Source organism: Leptonychotes weddellii, chromosome 11 (genome assembly GCF_054177405.1).
Source record: "Leptonychotes weddellii isolate Sample4059 chromosome 11, ASM5417740v2, whole genome shotgun sequence".
In the NCBI taxonomy this organism is placed as follows: Eukaryota; Metazoa; Chordata; class Mammalia; order Carnivora; family Phocidae; genus Leptonychotes; species Leptonychotes weddellii.
Window position 1 is genome coordinate 21,031,607 of NC_138379.1, and position 22,386 is coordinate 21,053,992.

At 48.3% G+C, this 22,386-nt stretch overlaps 1 protein-coding gene across 6 annotated transcripts in view; it reads right to left on the bottom strand.

The window, feature by feature from the left end:
• LDLRAD3 (low density lipoprotein receptor class A domain containing 3) overlaps nt 1-22,386 on the bottom strand; it is a 226,367-nt gene that overhangs the window by 158,351 nt on the left and 45,630 nt on the right. Inside the window, exon 1 of one of the 6 annotated variants that reach the window (XM_081798301.1) lies at nt 508-823. The exons of the other annotated variants lie outside the window; for them this stretch is intronic. Within the exon in view, the coding sequence (XP_081654427.1) occupies nt 508-808 (301 nt within the window). The 5' untranslated portion in view covers nt 809-823. Of the gene's footprint in view, nt 1-507; nt 824-22,386 lie in introns of those variants that run through there. 6 annotated transcript variants of the gene reach the window in all.

Sequence of the window (22,386 nt, forward strand, 5' to 3'; positions counted from 1 at the left end):
TGACAGATGGGAGAGATGAAACACAGGGCCCTTCAGGCCCGAAGAAAAGAGCGCAGGGAGGCTCAGCCCAGGGCACTGAAGGGGACGGAATAAAAACCGCACAGCTCTGATTGTTAGGGACTGCAAAAAGATCGTGCCCGTTTCCCTACCCCAGTGCCGGGGCAGACATGACGCGTCACGGCACTGTGTCCCCTGAGCCCACACTCAGCATTGGACTCCCTCTCAAGACCGGACTCCAAAATACCACCGCCAACCCTGAGAAAAACGTGAAACCAATTCACCACCTTCAGGGAAGAGCAATCGCAGGAGAAGGGGAATCATAGGAGAGAAGCCTGGAGGGATGGCCAGGTGCTGGATCCCAGCCAGACACGGAATACACAACCCAGAACGCCCACCCATTCCACCTGCTGACTCACAACTGCTCTGGGCTTCACCAGCAAGCTCCCTGGGAAGTCTTCGGGGCTCTAGAACGTAACTGTCATTCTGTTTGGTTTGGAAATCACTCACGCTTGCCTTTGTAGAGCTGGCTCCTCGAAGGCAAGCCCCCTGGAAAAGTCACTGCAACTGTGAAATCTTGCTCTAATAAACAGATTTCCGGAGCCAGAAAATCGGTTGGATTAGTTTGCAAAGTGCTTGCTCCCGAGAGTCCATGGGCTGGCGGAACACGGACTTGACAAATGAGAGGGCGTAGAACAGACACTAAATATCCACCCGTGACACACAGGTGGTCCTGCCAGCCACGGGCTTGCGGAGGTTTAGGGGCAGGACCAGAGAACGCTCTGCGCTTCTGAGCAACTCCGCGACGCATGCACGGGGCACGGGGCCTTGCGCTCCAGGGAAGTGACCATATCACCGAACTCAAAAGCATGAGGAGAAACCAAGGCAAAGAGAAGTTAAATCCTGTTGGCTCTGAATCTGAAGATCTTCCTTAAACCCATCCAATGTGCTTTATTAAAGTGGCACGATCCCATTCCAAACCGCCATGTCTTCTGGTCCCCTTTAAAGAGGTGGTTCTCAACAGGGGACCATTCTGTCCCACTCCCCCCGCGCCCCGCCCTCGACTCCGGGGGACACAGGCAGTGTCTGGAGACATTTTTGGTTGTGAGTTGAGGCCAGGAAAGCTGCACATCGACAATGCAGAAAGCTGCCCCTCACAACAAAGAATCATCCGGCCTGAAATGTCTATAGTGCCGAGGCCGAGAAATTCAGGAAGTCTGAGGAAACCATTTCTCTTCTCATGCCCCCCAGCTCCTTCTTCCTCACAGCACAGTGGGATTTTAAAGTGCTACCGATGGCCTCTCAGAGCCCTGATTAATAAACCTACGACTCGTGCTGTGGTTTCCATGGCCTGTCCACCTCTGCAACCTCACCTCCTTGATGAGGAGTGTCCTCCCAGCACCGAGGACTCCGCGCACGGCTACCTGCTGACCCCGTTCCTCCGCCCACCCTTCACCTGGTGTTACAGGTTCAACTGCGTGCCCCACCCCCATTCAATATGCTGAAGTCCTATCCCCTAGTACTTCAGAATGTGGCTATATTTGGGGACAGGGTCTTTAGAGAGGTGATTAAGGTAAAATGAGGTCATGCAAACAGGCCCTGATCCAACATGACTGGTGTCCTTATAAGAAGAGGTGAGACACAGACGCGCACAGAGAGACCAGGGGAGGACGGAGGGAGAAGACAGCCATCTGCAAGCCAAGGAAAGAGGCCCCAGAAGAAACCAGCCCTACCCCAACCTTGAGCTCAGACCTGTGTGGAAACACATTTCTGTTGTTTGAGCCAGCCACTCTGTGGCACTTTACTATGGCAGCCGAAGCAAACTCATGCATCGGGCTGATCTTCTGGCTCGTCCTTCAGCCCTCGGCTTTCCCATCACTTAATAGCCAAGACCTCTTCATAGACACCCAGTCTAATGCGGGTGCCCCCGGTTTTTCACTCTGACAGTGTCCTGTGTTGTCCTTTATCCCATCTGTGCTTACTGCCGCGTCTACACTCCCTCCCCACCAGGCTGCATCCTCCGGAAGGCAGAGGGGCGCCATTTCATTCAGCGCATCCCTGGCCCCCGGCGCCCGGTAGGTCCCCAGCAGGTGTCTGTGGGTGCTCTAAGAAGAAAACCAAGCGTTCGGTTATGATTCATTCCCACCCCTCACACTCTTCCTTGCAAAGTTCCATCCACTCCCTGCCTCATCCCCAAGAAAGCGAGTGGGATCTGGACATACATAGTTAAAAATAAGGAACACAGGGGTGTCTGGATGTGTGCAGGTAAATTACTACCCCTTCTGCTTTAAAAGAGATAAGAAATCTTTCCAGCCCGACAGGAGGACTTTCTAGTGGCTGAAATACTTATCCCATCTCAGTATCGTGGGATACATTTAGAATTCAAAAAAGACAAGCATTAGCACGCAGTCGGCTAGCTGGGGTTTCTCCTTCTCCCTTTTCTTTTTTCATTAAGCTGAAAAATGAAAGAGTTGCCCATTTTCACTGCAGCATATCACTTAAACTTAAAATAACTCCACCATCTGCACCAAGAACGAAAAAAAAAATTCCAAGTCCTCCCCCAGCGGGCAAAGGCAAACATCCTGCTGCAGCAGCTTCTTCCAAAACTTCTGGCACCCACAAATTTATATTTGATGAGGGGGCCAAGACTGGAGCAACTGCAAAATCTCAGGACAGCTGCTGCATCCACCCAAACTCCCCTTCTGGAACGTGCACTGTTAGTGATGTCGACTTTTCCAGCTGAGAAATGGGAAATCTATTCTACCTGCCGGGGGGCCTCCACATGCTCTGCTCTCTCCCTCCACTAATCCCCCCTGCCAGGACGCTCCTGGCCACGATGCAGAGCAGAACTGACATCTGCAAGCTATCGACAGGCCCTGCCTTCTGATTTCTGTCCAGCTGCCTTCGTTTTTATCCTCTGTCTCCTGGCAATCCGGTCTGCAGGCTCAAGGAACAACAACGCAAGACACAAACATACGTACGGACAGCTCTGCATGCTGTTTTTCAGCTCTCAAATAGAGCCGCCCTAAAACCTCCCCGCAGAATTAACACACCTCTTCCCACTGCCCGGTGCCAATAGGCATAAAGCTACGGGGCCACTGGAAACCAGCATCTGTTTTCCCGTTGACTCCCTTCTTCGACACGCACAGACGTTCCATGTCCTGGCAAGATGCAAAGCACCAAGGGAGCTGGTCTGCCGTGATTTGTTTGTAAACATGCCTGGAAAATCCCCAAAGGTGCCCTGGACTCCACACTGCTCCACGTGGTGGCATCCGGAACCAGACATCTGTCCCAAGCACAGCCCAGAGCCATTCTGCTCTCATCAGACAAATGGCTTCCTGCTGAGCTGCCTACGGGCTGTCATCAAAAGGGAGCCCAGCGTGAGGGTGAGCCTCTGGCTTCCAGTACCTACGCACAGCCAGGTCTCTCGCTCTAACTCTGCACACAGCTCTGCCCCGGGAGAACAGGCCAGTGGCCCCAAACTCTGCCTACCCATCTGTTCAAGGAAGATACAGCCCGGGGAAACTGGTGAGAAGGTATAAAATGTCTCATTTACACAGAATCCACATTTACACATAAATGCATCCTATTTACACTGACACTGAAGGAAGATCAGGTGTAATTTTGCTGCAGGAACAACTGATGGATGGAGCAAGTCACCTGAGCAGCGAGTGAGCCTAGCTGTCTGTCCAGCATCTGCACTTCACACGTTTCTTATTTGCTCTTCGCATGAAATGCAAAACAGCAACCCCTACAAGATGATAAATGCTTTGTTTCCTTCCCAAAATGAGTTAGCAAAGAAAGCCAATGGCCAGTATTGATGGGGCAAGCGAAGAGAGAGTGAAGAGTTCTAGGAAAAGGACAGCTCTTCACCAGGAAATAGCTTTATAAATTATTTTTGTCCCATATTTATAGCCTCATTAAGGGCCTGAAGCTGTTACTTACATTTTTTAGTTATGCTTCATTGCATTTCATGAGGAAAATTATGTAGGAACGGCATTAATGTCGTGGGGATTTGCAGAGCCTTCAGGATGCAGCCCCTGCAAGGTCCATGGTCCACAGCTCGGCGGGGCGGCGGCGGGGGGTGGGGGTGCTAGATGGCAAGGATGGAGGGCGAGGCTCCTCGTGGTGCAGACCCTCAGGGGTGGGCACGGAGCCCCACCACACCCTGCTCCTTGTCCCTCCTTAGGCTCCCCTTAAGAGCCCTTAAGAAATTGGTTATTACTGGTTATTACTGACTTTCCCCTAGGGAAGATTTAACTAACATCTTCTACTGCAGTGCTCAACACACGGCAGGAGTCTGACATCAGTTCTTCTTATTCCTTTACAACAGCCCTATGAAACAGGCAGTCCGTTTTGCAGACAAGGAAACAGAGACTGAAGAAGTAACCTGCCCAAATTCACAGAGCTAGCAGCCGGCACAGAGGTCTGTAAACTTTTCAGGCCAGGCCACAAATATTTTAGGCTGTGTGGGACAGGAGGCCAAGTTAAAGATACACAGGTACTTATATAAAAGGAGGGGAAAAAATATTCCACAAAATTTTTATTGGTGAAATTCAAAATGTTCTAATAATTGAGAACAATTTTCCATAATACAGAGCTACTAAAGAGAAGAAAAGAATTTGCAGGGGGGGAGAGGGGCAGGTAACATTGCACTTGACTAAGGTTCAAAGTTAGTGTTCCCTATCATCAAAAGCTACTGCAAATGTTGAATTTTTTTCACCGTTTAAAAATGTTAAAACCATTCTTAGCTAACCTGCTCTCCCTGTGGGGTCAGCAGCTAGTGAGGTGCCAGGCACCCAGCACACGCTCCGTAAACACCTGCTGACTGAAACAGGCATGATGCATCTGGCCCCTTCTAATTCTGACCCTCTCACGTTCTGCGACTTTATCTAAACCCTACTTGAATCCATTTATATTTCCAAAATACAATGGGTAAATGAGATCGGGTCTGCAGACACTTCTGAGCACACAGGAGGAAAGGGACAGAAGCGAAGAACCACCAGATGAACTCTTACGCACCCCGGTGCCCTCGCCAAGGGCCGACTGCAAGTCAGGCCCAGGGTGTCGGGCCCCGGTGAGAAAGCCTTCTGTCTTTTTAGCTTTGCAATCAGCAGCAGCAGGAAGTGCAAATCAGGCAGTGAAGCTACTCTGAAGGACGAGACAGGGGACAGCTTTATGACCAATTTTATCAGGCTTGCCGATAAGCCAGGCTTAAGAGAGGGCCATCAACCCTACACTTAAGCACCTCTCAGAAACAGCCACAGGGTCAAGAAGGATTCTGCTCTGACCCCAGGTTCAGCTCAGCCCTATCTGCCCGGGGATGGCTGTCATAATCCCTATAGTCCCTGGGGACCATTCTGCAGCCTACCTTGCGCTCAGCACAGAGACACCTAGGCAGGGTAAATGTGGAAAATGAAAATAACAAACCAAACCAAGGAATCAGGCCAGAAAAGCAAAATGAGCTTCATTTAGGCTGAAAATCATATCTTTATGAACTCAGGGTAAGGAAGGATTTCTGAAATAAGACTCAAACGCAGCATAGACCGTATAAAGACTGATAAATACGACCACATTAAAGTCTAAAACTCCTGGTCAACAAAAGATACCACAAACAAACTTAAAAGGTAAGCCACTAACTGAAAGACTGCATCTGCCACATTTATGACCCACAAAGATCACTACCTAGGATTTTCCAAGACTATATCAGGAAATACAAGCCACCCAATAGGAAACAGGACAGAGCGTATGAACAGGTACTTTCACTGATGAGAAAATTCAAATGCCACTTAATATATTCTCGAGCTCACTTGTAATCAAAAAGTAATTAACGGAACCAGAAAGTTCTCTTTCACTCACACCCATCAGACTTGCAAAAATTTGAAGTCTGACATTTTCAAGTGGTGAGATGATGGGGAGCAACAGGAACTCACACACGTGGCGGAGTAACTCAGTAGAGCAACCCGGAAACTTCTTGTGAGGCAGAAGACGCTGCTACCCTTTGACCCCACCAATCCTCTTCTGGCACATACCCCAGGCCCGAGGAGAAATGCACGAGAGACAGCAGCCAAGAGAAACTTCGCTGTTGGTACCGCTAGGATATAAAATTGCAAGACAAACTGAATGTTCATCAAAAGGAGAATGGATGAAAAAATCAGGACACATTCATACAACAGCATACTACCCAGGGCTTCAATGTAACAAACTGGGGTGGCATGAATCCACAAGCTGAGAAACGTAATGCTCAGTGAAAAAAAAGCAAGTTGCAGGGGCACCTGGGTGGCTCAGTCGGTTAAGCAACTGCCTTCTGCTTGGGTCATGATCCCGGAGTCCCGGGATCGAGTCCCGGGATGGAGTCCTGCATTGGGCTCCCAGCTCAGTGGGGAGTCTGCTTCTCCTTCTGACCCTACACCCTCTTGTGCTTGCTCTCTCTCTCAAATAAATAAATAAAATCTTAAAAAAAAAAAAAAAGCCAGCTGCAGAATATCACTAAAATCAAGCTGGAAAACTCTTAAGACTTTAATGGATAAATACAGATGCAAAAGTATTTCTTTTAGGGGCACCTGGGTGGCACCACTGGTTGAGCGTCTGACTCTCAATTTTGGCTCAGATCATGATCTCAGGGTCGTGAGATTGAGCCCTGTGTCGGGATCCACGCTCAGCGGGGAGTCGGCTTGAGATTCTCCCTCTGCCCCTCCCCCACACGTTCAAGGGCGTGCTCTCTTTCTCTCTCTCTTAAAAAAAAAAAAAAATTTTTTTTTTAATGTACAGGAAAGAAAAATAGCAAATTCAGGGGAGTGGTTACCCTCTGGCAAATGGGATCAGAGGGGACACGATGAACTTCAAATGTAAGATTTCTTTCCTTAAAACAATCTGAAGCAAGCATGACGGAGTATTAGAATTCAGTGGAGCCGGGTGGAAGGCACAGGCTTTGTGTTATTCTTGGTACTTTTCCCCATCCTTCAAAAAAATGTTTCATTAATAAAATTTATTACAAAGAACAAAAAATATGCTAATATTTGAGAAAAATCTCTGAAAGACATATGGAACCATTTACCACTGATACCCTAGCTTCAAAAGCCCCGTCAACTATAAAAGGATGAGAGATAAAAAGGGGCAAGTGTTCACAGTGGGGAAAAAAGAGCCAATGCAAGGACATCCATCTGGGAAATTCGGTCTATCATGAGCTCTTTTCATTTGCTGAAGGCAGCAACAGTCGCAGAATAGTAGCAGCAAATTGTGGAGGAAAAAAAATACACACGTCTCATAAGATAGATTTACCCACCCAACTCGTTAAGCCATGACATTCCGAAAATAAAAATAGCAAGGCCCAGCCAGAAGGTCAGGTATTTTTTAAATACTAACTCCCTGAGACATCGGGGTGGGTGAGGCTGTCTTTCTCAGAATAGCCCGAGCCATCTGCCCCCTCACCCCGCCACGAGGGGCTGCAGGAGGCCAAGCAAAGAGGGGCCCGGCTCTGATCTGGCCCGCGCAACCACAACTGCCAAATGCCTGACTCTCTATAGCTGTGTGACTTCAGATAAGTGAGCTACCCTCTCTGAGCTAAAGTTCCCCGCTTGCAAAACTGGGGTAACCCCACCTCCCGGACAGGGTTGCTGAGGGATAGAGAGAGAGAGTATCTATACACATAATAGATAAAGGGATAAAGTAAATATAATAGGGTAGTTGGCGGATACTTGGGGTTCAATAAACCGGACTGGTATTGGTTACTCCTTCCTTGCCTCCATGCATTCTCCCTGACTCTCCTCATAGAGCTGGTACTGACTGACACTGGTACTCAGAGGCTAGGGCCCTTTTCTCTACCTGCCTCCCTGGAAAGGGCACAGCCCGGGCAAGTGGGGCTGGCTGCCTAAGAGCGCATGTCACCTAGGCGCAAAAAAAGAAGACTTGAGGGAACAGACCCTGGGTTCTAAGAACATAGCTAAGGAGCTCACAACGTGACCTTGACTGTGTCTCTTCTAACACACACCAGTCTCAGTTTGCTAATTCCTAAGAAATAAGTAGCACTTCTTGGATCATCCCTAGGGATCTTTAAGAGCAGCCAAACTATAAACATGACTCCACCCTTCAGGACAACGTGGTTATGACGCAGGTCAAAAGAGAAAGGTATGTGGGCCTCACCATCAGGATCTGGAGGACTTGCTCCGCATCCCCAGGCCTCAGTTTTCCCATGTGTAAAATCAGGCAGGAACAGATGACGTCCAAGTTCCTTTTTAACTCTCAACTTGCTATTCCTGCTTCTGTGGACACAGACCCAGTCCCCATGGCAGGCAAACACTGTCCTAGATACATTCCTCAGCATTTAAAAATAATACCTGGGATTACATAGAGCTCCTCCCCTACAGAACCAAAAACTTCCCCGCGAGGCAGGTACTCAAGGCACTTCCTCCTTTTTCAGTACAGAGGGACTTCAGACCCAGAGATCAACCAGCCCGTCAAAAGGCAGGTTCCCACACCCTGGGAACCCAAGAGGCTCTTGCCTGTGCTCGGACATCGCCGGTCCCATCCACCTCTGCAACTGGAGGAAGTCACCTCCAGGGCACCCGGAATCAGACCTGCCTCCCGTTCCCTAGGGACTCAAGGGCCTCTCGGGTTCACTCCGATCATCCACTATCTTCTATCACGCCTCAGCAAATGGACGGTGGCTTGGCTTCTCACTTCCGATCAGGGGAGGAACTCTGCCAGGGAAATCACAAACGCCAGCCTGTTACCACCAAGCAAGGGCAGAATACATACTAACTGGTACGTCTTCTTAAATTTTCTTAAGAGGTTTAATCCATTAAACCAGTCCAGCCAGCTTCTACAATCTGCTCACGCGGGCACACTCCCTCCGCTCAGGGCATAAAGACAGGCCCTCCATTACGAGGAAATAGCTGACTTCTTGAGCAAATGATGTTTGTACATCTAGCAAGTGCCAGAGTTAAGCAGTATTTACTGCTGGCATCCCCGCCTCAGTATGCACATCCGAATGAGCACAGCTTTCAGAGCGAGCAATCTACCTTCTAGAGAGACTTGTTGGAATTGGTAAATCAAAGGGCTGACACCGTGAAGACTAACCTGTTTGGGTTTTCCAGATTGTGGAGAGTAGCTTATGACGACGGTCCAGAAGAGAAATCGAATTAAAGATGAAAGAGGGATTATAGAGCTTGCCTCACTCAGGTCAGCCCAGGCGCCCACAAACTCTGAATTCTGATTCCACCCCTCCCCAGCTCAGGGAATGGCTTTACCCTCTGGGCCTCAGTCTCCTCATCTATAAAATAGAGATGGACCAAATACAACCTTGCCATGCTCTCTGGGCAACCCAAGGGCTGTTCTGGCCATCTGGTACCAGAGTCACACAGGGGCAGAGCTAAAAACCTAAGGGGTCTTGGTGTGTTCCCCTCACACCAAAAAACCTAAAATAACTTAAAAGTCAGTGGAAGCTTCTGGGATTTGCACACATTTTATAAGACAGCATGCAGACAGAGGACATAAGATGAGCCAGAGTTCACTTGTTAGAGTTATTATTATTCACTATTAAATAATTACCATTACATAAAGGCTAGATGTAATGTAGGCACGTAATATGCCATTTGACACAAGACATACCGTTCTAGTGTAGTTACAGGATTAATAATTAGAGGAAGGGTGATCTCAAGTATAAAGGGACCCACCTCGAACTGTACACAACAGAATCCCACCAGGCAAGAGGAGACATCAGAAGGAAGCTGCTCACTGATAAATGATTTTCAGTAAATCGAGTGTGCCCCACAGGGAGGCTCCAGCTGAGGCTTCTACAGCGCTCCGCGAACAGAGGCAGCCCAGCACCGAGACACTGGGAAGAAGTCCGAGGCCTGATGAACCCAAGACCATGACTAACCTTTCAAAAGGTGCAAATCCTCTAGTCTGCACCATCTTCAATTCCCGGACACCCAGCTGGTTTCCACCCTCCTTTACTTCCTTGAATCTGTCCTCATGAAGCCACCAGTGGCCTCCTAATTGCTCAATCCACAGGCTACTGCTCAATCTTTACTTTATTCACCACTCCACTGCAGTGGCCCGGCTGGCTCACTCACTCCTCCTGAAACTCGGCCTCCCCCACACACCTGGCTCTCTGACCATTTCCCCTCAGTCACCTGGAGACTCCTCTCCCTCCACGCATCCCTCAATGGTCTTCAGTTCTGCTTCCCGTCTGCTTGAGGGATAGACACGTGTTCCCTGGATAAAGCTGTCTCATCCGCCATTAGGTTCAGCCTCCAGCTCAGCACTCTCCACTAACTCCGTCCTCCTCCCACAGCTGCACACTTCCGTCCCCTAGTGCTCAAGATCCTTCCATCCCTAGCACAAGCTCAGCATGTCCAAAACGGAACTCTTGATTTTTCTTCTCAACCTGCTCTTCCTGCCATCACTGGCTTTTCTGTTGGGAGAACCACCAGCCACCATTCTCCCTCACCACCCCCCCCACATCAATCAACCAGTGCTAACTATTTCCCACCCCCATCCTTCCTCACCATCTCTACCACTCCCAACCCCCCAGTTCGAATCCTACTCTCTTGCCTGTTTTGCATTAATGGCTTCCTCGCTGGCTTTTCCTGGCTCCGGTCTCGAATCCTAAAAGGCATCTTTCACCAACAGTAGAGCAAATCTGACCATGTCACTCACTGTTTCCAATCTTCTCTTGGCTCCCATCCCATTAAGGGTAAGGCCCAAAGTCCTAGGGTCAACACAGGAGGACTGTATGTCCTGGCCAGTCTATCCTACAGTTCAGTCCTAGCCCGCCGGGTGACTTTACAAGCTCCCATCAGACCTCCCAACATAACCTCCGCAAACCTCTCTCTTCGCTTCGCACAGTGCTCTGTTGTCTGTGTGCCCATCTTCCCCACCATGAGCAACTTCTACACCAGCAGAGGAAGTGTGTCCTAATGTAGCCCAGAACCAAAGACAGAATGTTTGTTGGGATGGATAGATGGAGAAAGGGAGGGAAAAAGAGAATGAGGAAATTTTAAATAGTGTGGGTGGATTGGAAATGCCGACGGTGCTTCTTTGTGCTAAAATATTACGAAAATCATTTTCACCAAACATTTTATGGATTATTCCTACAAGTCAGGATTATTTCTCAACCCTGTGGACAGTCCACATTTGTATGCAGTTTAAGATTAATGGAACAAAAACATATTTCTTCATGCTCAGATAACAATTTGATCTAAAGTCATTTATTTAAAAAATGAGAGTGGGGGGAGGAAGCAAAAATATTTTTTATTCCTATTATTATTCTCTTTCCTGAGAGGTCCATGGACCCTGGGATTTTCTACAAAGCAATCTTCATGCCTGGCTTGGCTTCACCTTCAGCCAATCATTCTTCATGGATGAATATAAAATATTCAAAGGTAGCCCAACACTTCCGACCAGAACCTGACCATAACCTGAGCAGATAAGAGCCTGCCTCCAGAACTCTTGGGCAAGAGAACTTTGTGTATGATATGGGCTGTCAGCAAGATCTGGCCCAGCTGCCCAGGAAACACATCCAACCTTCCGGGATGACCCATTCTCTCAGAGCCAGCTTACAAGAAATCACAAGTGGACACGTTCGTGGGGCGGGGAAACAGAACCAGGTTCAGGTGCATCTAGCAGCTGAAAACACCTGTAAGAGTCAGCCCTGTTTCCACTCCATACTGGGCTGGAGGCGGCCTCAGTCAAGCCTTCAGGCCTCCATCCACACGGAGGCTGATTTCCCCTCTCCCCAGGGTAAATCCCAAACCAACAGCACCCTACACTTGGCCTCTGGTTTGTTTCTTTCCGTATCCAGGGAGTAATGACAGCTGTACCAAAGACCGTGGCATTCTGGGCTGGGACTCTGCTCCAGACCAGGCAAAGCAGCAAGCCTTCTGCTAGCGGAGGCAGCGAGGGGCGCCTGGTGCAATGAAGGGGCCTACAGGGGTGTGGTCAAGGCTCTGCCTCCATCGTCAATGGCCATGGGAGCCCAGACACCCAGGAGCCTGGCAACTCCCGTTCCTGGCAGCCCTGGCATCCTCAGCACCGACAGTCCAGTTTGTTTACCAGTATGGAAGGCGGCGACTGTCCCCAGGCTCTGGGCGTGAAGAATCCTGGCTCCAACGTGAACCTGCCAAGAGTTGAAGCAGTAGCCCTGATCTAGGAAATTCCAGCAGAATAAAGAAACATAATGAAGCAGAACTGCCAACACGGCTTGAGAGACTCTCCCTGTCCCTTCTTTTGTCGATCATGCGCCTTTATGCTAAAGACATGAGAGACCAGGGTTTTTCAAGAGAAATGAGGCAAGGGATCCAGCTTCTCACTGAATGTTGGCGATAATCAGCTCCGACAGGCGCCAACCCCTGCCTGGCACCGCTCACTTTCCTCTGCACATGACGCTTCGCCCCGTGCTACACAAATGATAATGCATTTACAGACAGCAGGGACTTTCCAGCCAGAAGGAAAAATGTCACCTAATTAAATAAAAACAAACAGAAAACCAGTGCCTTTCACCAGTGCCAAGAAGAAGATAGACTACTGATCTTTTGTGGACTTGAGAGGCAGGAATGCCAATCAAGATGATGTTCTTCCTCAATCTTTTAGAGCAATGCTCTGCGACCCTAGCTGCAAAGAACGCCTTAAGAATCAGGAAGAAAAGTGCAAAGAAGAATGGATAAAGAAAATGACCGAGCAGGTCAGAGAACATAAAGACGGCTAAAACACAGAAGGAGAGTGCACAGCCTCACTAGTAGTTAACAAATTCAAGTGGATGTGCCATTTTTAAAAACAATCTGAGAGGCCAAAGCTAAAAAGATGGGTAACTCTGAGAGCTGGTGTGGATGTGAGAAAGCTGGGACTCTCATCCTACCGGTGAGAGTATAAATTGGTGCACCCTCTTGAGGCCATTTGGCAGTACCCAGCACTATTTATAGTGCTTACCTTTGGATTCCATTTCCAGGAATCCATGCTTAGGAATATATAAATGCATAGAGAAACACATAGGGTTTTTCTCCCCCTATATACCTACTTGTCACGCTCAAAACAATAAGAAGTTAAATACGGACCAAGAGAGATAGGTAAACCTGATATGCCGTATCCGTGCTAGACCACAGCCTGTAGGAAGAACATCCACAAGAGGGTCAGAGGGGGGGAAGCAAGCTGCAAAAGAGTACATATAACAAAAGCTATTCCTGTTGATCTCTAGAGATATACATGATAATATCAGGCACCTGTCTTTACCTTCATATCTGCAAAGTCCTAGAACATAAACTCTCAGGGAAGAACCTGAAAAGTCTCTTAAAAATAGGAGTATGTTGTTATTGGCATCTTTCCTTTGAAACGAATTCCTTAAAATATCTCCATGGTAAATATGGCTGAAGAAGTTAGAAGAGTAACCAAGATGACCCGGTTGCAAAGCACGGTAACAAATCACTCACGGGCTCGCGCACGCACACGCGCGCGCGCAGCTGTTAGCATCTTTAACCTTAAGCAGCAAAAGCCAAAAGGAAAAGGTCCTCCTTGTCGCCAACCTACAACATTCAAAAAAGACGAAGCATTCCCTGAAACTTTAGAGAAGTTGGGCGAAAGCCCTTTTACATAATGATGAAACGAAAAGCCCCAAGTGTTGGCCCCCAGCTAAAAAACTAAAAAAATAAATAACCCAATAGGGAATCATTTGGAGAAACCTGGGCGTGGCTGTTTCTTAATGAGTTATTCTGGGAAATATCCCAAAGGCTTTACTCCCTTCTATTCCGTTTCGGAACACAGCTCCACTCCACAAGAGAGCTCCTGAGCCACCTTGCCACGGCCCCACGCCGCCCTTCCCTCCTGCCAGCCCCACATCAGCGGCCTGCGTGGGAGTCCGAGCTCGGACTCTGATCGAGGGGGAGAAATTCATTTGTCCGCTGTGAGGAATGCAGCGTGTCTCTCCAAGGCGTGCTTGTGCTCACTGCGAGCCCACAATTACAGCTTGCTCTGGACTCCTGCTTCCTCACCACTGGATCATCCAGGTGGCAGGAGGCCCCACTTTCTGCTGGAAGACGGGGGCGCCTGCAGCAAGAGCGCTGGACCCGGGAGCCCGAGGCCGGTGGGGAGTCTCTGGTCACCAAGGTTCTGGAGTCACCCTCTCAACCTAAGTTGGGTGGAGGGTCATCCCACAACCCACCTCCTGGAAAAGGGGACAGAAATTAGATGTTTTTAACACTGAGTGAAAGGAGCCAGACACTCCTAGTCTTGCCAGTGCAGAACCAGGCAAAAGCAATCTCTGATGTGGGAAGTCAAGAAGAGGGGTGGGAGGACCAGGTGGGGTCACAGAGGGGCTGCTGGGGTCTTGGTAATGCTCTATTTCCTGATCTGAGCACTGGTCCCCAAGGTGTGTTGACCTCGTGCAGATCCACCGAGCTCCCCACTAAACATCTATGCCCTTTTTACTATGTATGTTAAATTTCTGTAACAAGTTTACTTAAATAATAAAAGGAAATATTTCCAATGGGAAGCTGGCTCCCAGGCACCGACTCTGTCCTTTCTTTTCTACAGCCCCAGCCACTGGCAAATGCACTCGTCAAAGTCACGCCAAGTCCAATGGTCGCTGGTGCCATGGTGTGGTGACGGGCAGGGGACTGGCAGTGTGAGCAGTGGGGAATGGAATGTCCAGCATTTATTTTTAATTGATTTGCTCATTTTCTCCTATCAAAACAGCCTCACTGCTTTTCTCCAATGCCCAAAATGGCATCAGCCCCACCCGGATAAACCCCAAGCACGCAAACTTCTCAGGCCTGGCACAAGGCTCTGCGGTCCCATCTACTGAACCTGTTTGAAGAACGAGCCTGCAGGAAGCATTCGGAAGGCCTGCCAGGCTGCTCCAGCTCTCAATCCAAAATGAGTCTAAACCTGGGGTGTGACTCCTCCTCCAAGCCAACACCATATCCAGTCACCTTTGCCCTCACTCCCCAAACTCTCCTGGGGTCCGTCTTGGTTATCAGGGATACTTGGGGTCTGAATAAACTTCTCCATGTGTTTAGTTTGGGGGGTTGCCCTCTTTTGTTAAACAAAAAGGGTTTTTGTTTGTCTTTGACAAAAAGACAAATGTAGAGTTTACAGAAAACTATATGGAGAGAAAAGTGATCCAGAATGATTTATAGTCGATGAGCCCACAAAGTAGGCAACTGAAGGCTGATCTCTACCTGAAGCTAAGTGAGAAGTCTGAACCTGATTCTTTCCCTCTCTCTCTCTCTCTCGCTCCCTCCCTCCCTTGCTACAATCATCCTTTCAAAAAGGCACTGCCAAGTTACTACCACTGCCCAGATGTTCAGGGAGAAGAGCCTCAGCTCAAGGAAAGCACAGTTGGTTGTTGCTCACCAGCAAGGAGGCTGCTACTTCCGGAGGGCACGGCAGGAAAGCACGGAGCAGCGAGGACTGCCACCCAGCCAAGGGGAGTCTCTGATCTGAAGACATCATCGGGATACCCACCCATTGCATCCTTCCGGCAACTCTGATTTATCTGGCACAACTGGGACCATCGTTTTATATAACGGTGTTACCGCATTTTCATTAAAGGCCAGGTTGATAATACCATGTATTGTGTTTCCTACACAGATATATTACGTTCCTGTCCAGCACCCCTCTGTCTGTCTCTCTCAGATCAGTTTCTTATGTGCCCACGAAACAAACAGCTTCTGTTCGAACTTCAGACCAGAGCAACTCAATCTCCTGACACCTCCCCCACCCAGGAAAAATCCCAAGCTTGTGTAAACACGGAAAGACCTGCTCCAAGCTCAGACTGAGAGCAAGGCGGGTGGTGAGATGTGCAAGGAACACCTCAGGCCACGCTCACCCGACCCAAGAATCACAGACCCACACAGTTCAGCAGTAAGCCACAGATCCAAAAATCACACAGGAAAGCCTGAAAAAGAAAGAATCAACTGAAGACTTAAAAAAAAAAAGTTTCTTTATTAAGGGGGGCCAGAAAGGGGGTTCCAGTAAACCCAGACTTGATCAGCTGTGTTCCGGTGCCTTCCAGATCCTAGCAGACAACACACAAACAGGAGGAGCTGAGCCCCGGAAGGTCCAGCCTCAGGGGTCAGCAAAGCTGGTCAGTGAGAGGCCGGAAGACTTCAAGGAACAAACCTCGAACACACTCCCTTGGGGGTTACAAGCATGTGAGGAGGAGAGCAGGGAACTGATTCTATAAAACACCATCCAAAGGAAAAGACGCCCGTCCTTCAAAGTCCCTCATCATAAGCAAGCTGCCAAGAGGCTGAGGGACCCTGGGAGCAAGCACATACTTTCAGGAAAACATCTGCTTTCACCAGACTCCTCTGAATCAGGCGCTATCCTCAGTACTTACTAAAGAACAAGAGAGAAGAAAGCCCAGAAACATTTACAAGACCGGTTAGGTCTCAGGATGTCCATACAAATAAGAACAGCATCTCCAGCCCTCCGTACACCAAATATAATCATCGATGGGCAAGCCAATGTAGACACAGATCTTTTTACAGTCCAAAATTAAGAAGTAACTTCAGAACTGTCACAGAGAAATAGGAATTTAAACATCCCATGGATTTCCATTCTCTGCCCCAAGCACCGTGCTTTCTTCCTACTTTTTCCACCCACAGTGTTTCCCCAGTTCAAAATTCCCAGAGGTTCACATCTTTGATAGAGATAGAGCATTCAGAATTCCTAATCTCTAATTACTTAGACTATAGATGGGAGGTGATCCAAAGGCACTGATTAAACTCAATAGGAGGAAACTACCTTCAAGGACAGCAGCAACAAAAAAGCATTTCGTGTTAACAACAGCCGTGGCTCCGCCCACCCTCTTGGACCACAGCTATGCAGACGATGAAGTCACACACTTACAAGTGCTGGTGACAGGCCACCCTTCCCTGCCTACATCACGGCACACCCACTGGGTGCTAGTGCTTTGTGCATGTTATTTAATCCACGTGGCATCCCTACTGACCACATCCTATCCTCATTTTACAGATGAAAAAACTGAGGTTCAAGATGCCAAACAAGCTGCAGATCAAGGTCCATCTGGCTCACCAAACACTCTTTCCTCCACCACCATCGTGTTCCCAAGACAGCACAAATGGACCGCCTTATTATGAAGAACGCATGAGCTGCAACGCCACCCTTTCAAAGTCACAACTGGAGTCTTCTTGGGAGAGCAGAACTTCTGACACACAAATCCTAACAATTATATATCTGAAGTGTGGGAGAGCCAACCAGTCTGAAACTGGGGAACTGCTGTGTTCTCACCACCAAACTGCCTGAGCTAATGTTCTCTCTGATGATGAAACTGAGCCGCTGTACCGGGTTCACAGAACAAGGTGCTTATATTTAATATCGACCCGTTACCTGTTTTGTGGTAAGCATTCAATTAACTGATGCATTCAATCACCCAAAAAGAACTTACTGAGCACCTAATATACTTCAGGTTGTGGCACGTACAAGATATGAGCACACTCAAAGCCTACAGTTAACCAGAAGAGAGGACGTGCACCTAAGTCACCATAATTATAAAACCTGGGGTCTACTGATGCCATAAGAAAAGAGTAGAAAGTAGGATGTAGGAATCACTAAAGGGGAAACATCTATTTCAGGGAGGCACTGTGGAATGCTGCGCAGCACAGTTTTCAACCAGGCTGGCTTTGCAGAGTGGGTAAAATGTAGACCTGCATTCCAGACAAAACGTTAAGCTAAGGCAGAGGCAGGAAACCCAGCAGTCACGAAGAGGAAAGAGGGACAAAAGGCTGAGAAAAGCTTTAAAAGCCAGGCTGTGGAGTTCAGGCTTCACTTCGCACACAGTGAGAAACCAACAGCAACAGTCCTTTGTTTACTATTACTAAGTCATCTCTACACCCAACGTGGGACTCAAACTCACAACTCCAAGATCAAGAGCTGCGTGCTTTACTGACTGAGCCAGCCAGGCACCCCAACAGCAAGTTTTTGAGCAGAGGAGTGACATGAGGTAATACTTCAGGTAGGTTAACGTGACAGCCCCACACAGGAAGACAGCGGGGTAGGGGAGATGGTAAGAAAATCTGGGTGGGAAGCTACTGGAAATGTTTAGGCGTCTATTTGTGAACCAAAGAGTTGGGCGTTAATTTACTAACACCAACAGATAGTCCCCCTTCTAACAAGAAATATTACGAAAGGTTGGTGAAAGTTAAATAAATAAATACATTGAGTTTCTATTTGCTGAAGGAGGAAACAACGCAAGTCATCAATCTTTGGCTCTAGAAAACAGCAGATGGTATTTTTGGCAGCAGATCCACTGCCCTAGTTGCACGTTTTGCTTAGGCTAAGGGTGCACTTTGTTTGCATTTCCTTAGACTGCACCACTAGAGCGTGGGGCAGGCAATCCCAAAATGTAATTAGCAATAAAGAAAGTTACACTGGGCTTCAAATTTGCTCGTTCACATAACCCAGACACAAATACACCCGTGTAGAGGACATCCTTCCATCTCCTACACTCGGGGCATATTCTGAGGCCTAAGCACTCCGTACACAATCCTGACCAGTTTCCTTCAAATCTTCAAAACCCCAGAGGCAACAAACACAGATTTAAAAAAAGCAGAATCAGATTGGAATTGGTGGGTAGGATCAGATTGGAATTGGTGGGTATGTGTGCAAAGCTGGAAAATTCCTGATCCTGGTTACTGATTTCTGGAAAATAACTGCTTTTGTAAGACAAACAAAACAAGCCTTCTGAAAACTATGTTTTCTTAGACCTACCTCTTGATGTGCTTCTTTCCGTAATAATAATAATAACAAAGAGGCTCATACAGGAGATGAAGTGACTCATGGCGTTTTCTGCAGGGATTAAATTTCTGCTACATTCTGTAAGCAAATCAATCACAGAAGGAATGGCATGTGCATTTGAGCAGCATCAAACCCACTCATGGGGGTCTAAGCATGGGATAGAACAGGGCGGGAGATCCATTCTTTCCAAAGAGCTTCATTTCATCCTCCGATTCTACCTTCACCCCTTTCGAAAGAACTCTTTGGCGAGGGCAGGGGAACATCCACCTCTGTTCTACTGGAAACTGATTTTTTCAGGGAAGAGAGTGAAAAACACCACAGTCCCATCTTCTGTACTATTTTCTTAGTCTTCTTTTCAGCCAAGAGACCATGACGGTCCACAAAATTCTGCAAGGAGAATTCATCGTAGGTCTTGCTGATAAGGACGGTTCCCAAACCAGTGGACCTAAACTGGAGTCTGGAAACACTTGATTTTAATGAAACAAGGTCCATCTCAGGGCAGAAAAGGGATGTGGAGCCTAGGAAGTGATGCCAAGATATGGAAATGAGCTCTCCAGGGAAGTTCCAGGAAGAAAAAGGTGGAAAAGCAACCATGGAACAGCATGTGGGAGAAGGACAGGCGTTAGAACAGTAAGATCCGTTTCACCAGGTACCAGGAAGCAGGAGGAAAATGAAGGTGCGTACTTAGGCACTGATCTCAGGCTGCTGGAGAAGGCAGAAAAAAATACAACGGAGGGAGCTATCTGGTACAGCCCCACTCGGAGAAAAAGGCAGGCAAGAGAATGGTCGATTAAAAGAAATAAAATCACTACCATACACTATTTTCATAACCAAAGTGGTAAGAGACCGCTATAATCTCCACAGTTGTAGTTCTGCTGTAAAAACATGTTTTTAAAAACAAGGCCTCAGTGGAAATAGAAAGTCCAAGCTGGAAAGCCTACAAGGAAAATAAAGCAGTACTTCTTCTGCACACAGCACAGTTTCCTGCAGAAATGCAGTGAGTAAGAAGGGATTAATTTCTTAGGAAGACAAAACAAAGGCCTCAGTTCTCTGGAACATGCTTATTAATACTGAGCCAGTTAAACCCAGGCCTTTCCCAGTTGCAGTCCACCAGCCCATAAATGTTTAGTAGGAGGAGACCCAGGCACACAGGCACACACCCACCATGCTCGAGCGCCACGCCACATACATGCGTGCGTACACACAGAACACACCCCACATCTCTCACCCCACAGGACTGGGATACCCGCACAATGGGCCATGCATTTGCAAACCCAATCTTGCAAGAGGAGCATTTCTTTCTTTTTTCTTTCTTTTTTTTAAGATTATTTATTTACTTATTTGAGGAGGAGAGGGGCAGAGGGAGAGGGACAAGCAGACTCGTGCTGAGCTGTGATCGCGCTCAGGACCCTGAGATCACGACCTGAGCTAAAACCAAGAAGAGTCAGGACACTCAAGCGACTCTGCCACCCAGGTGTCCTGAAATAGGAGCATTTAAAGCTTTGGTCCCTGGGCTCAACCAACTCCTGGGGGAAAAAAGCTCTCTCCAGATTCTCTAGTCCTCATTATACTTTTCAAGCCTTGAGGCGGTCCCAAAGCCGAATGGGAATCCCATGTTCTGCAAAGCACCCTGGAATTGGGATGAGGGAGGCTTCTCTTTAGCAACAAGCCCACCTCCCGTTGACAGCACCGACTCAATCCAACCCATGTTTTCCGACGTCGGGGTAGACACAAATGGCTTTTTGAGAGCATCGAGGATTCTACCCAATTTGTTTCCCAATGCTGCCTGGTCTGTGTAGCCAAGCGTTCTTTACAACTGATAAATAATATGCCCTCCCCGAATATAAATGGCTCTGATGATAATTATCATTTATTGAGTGTTCTCTATGCGCCAGATGCCTTTACAAACATCTAATATTTATAACAGCTTTAATCAAAGGAATCATTAGCTCCATTTCACAAATGAGGAAAGGCTGCTCTGGGAGGTTAACTATCTGCCCAAGGTCACATGTAGTAATTGAGGATCCGGGCTTCATACCAGGGCTGAGTCTGCCTACAATTCATTTTGTCTTCTGCCGGACTCTTTCATCCGGCCACAAAAACATGACCATGGGAAAACCCAGCCAGCTCACACCCTCCTCGCAGCACCCCACAGAACAACAAGAAGCCTGCATGTCCACCTACAAGATTCTCCTGCAGGTTTCCCCCGAAAAAGAAAATTTATGAGGATTTTACAAAAATCACTGGTCTGCAGAGGCTGCAAAGTGACTTCCAGTTTTAAGAACTAACAAGAATCTCCCCAGAGCCGATTATGAAGGCTGATGCAGCTCATAAAACAGACCATAAAACCATTTCTGTTATATTAGTTTTGTGTTTCTCTTTTCTAAAGGCTCGTCGGGGGGGGGCGGGGGGTGCTGCCGTGGAGAGGCCTTCCCACGGCCTGCGGTCTGCCCACACCCAGGGAAGCCTGAAGACTTGTGTCTTGGCCTCTTTCCTTCCTTGCCCTCATCAGAGGATCTCAAGTTGGTACAAAGGAAACATCATTAACCAGCCTCCTCTACCAGAGGGTAATCTCAGATGGGTCCCGGGAGCCGGTTCTCATTTACTTAAATGATTGAGATCTCCAGTTACTCAATCCTGCAACACTGGCCAGCAGCTATAATTGCAAAGCAGGTAGGCTAGACTCACCAATCTGCCAATGTGGTGCCAGCTAACGTTGCAAATTACAGGGTATAAATTTAGCAGGGTGGGTCCTGACACACATTCTTGCAAATTACATGTTCCCTCAATCGTACAAAGCGCATTAATTACCCCGGGTGCGTGCACTGTTTTCCACTTACCGGGGGCTTTCGGGAGAGCTTGAGAGCAACTCAGAGTAATCTGCAAAGATTAAAGCATAAATAAGTAATGCCCACTGGGGAGGTGAGACTTTTCCAAAGCTCCAGAATTGGGATTGTTAACGTTCTCCCCATGGATAGAAAGCCCTCTGTGTGGAGTTGAAAACGGACTGACCCGAATCGAGACCCAAATAGGGGACCGGGAGAGCTGAGAACTGAACATGCTGGTGATGTAAGAGCAGCAGCTTCGTTCCTCTTGCGGGGAGAAGAACGCGCATCAGGTGCAGCAGGGCAGATGCGGCCCGAAGTGAGGGCTGGACCCATGGGCTCGAGCCCATCAGATTTCACCCCGTGTAACAGAGCACTGCCTACGTGCCAGGCACTGAACCGCATGCACGAAGCCTGCATTTTCACTGATCTGTCCCTACAGCCGCACGAGGCAGGAAGGAGCTAGTGCCAACTTTATGGAGGAGGGAAACCGAGGCTCAGAAAGTTAAATTCCTTGCCCAAGGTCACACATAATCAGAGAGTAGTGGAACCAGGTCTGTGTGACACTCAAAGTCCTGCTCTGCAACGCAGGAACCCCCGCAGATGCTCGTCAGGGCTCTGGGGGAAAGAGAAAACACCCCCCCGCTCATTCAGTGCCTCGGATGGGCACACAGCTCGGTGCCTTCATGGGAGCTGTTCCATCTAATTCTTGGAACAGCTCTGGGAGGTGTCCCATCCCCTCGACTGCATCCATGAGAAACCAAGGCCAGGAAAAGTCAAGATCATCCAGCTCCTAAGTAGCAGAGCC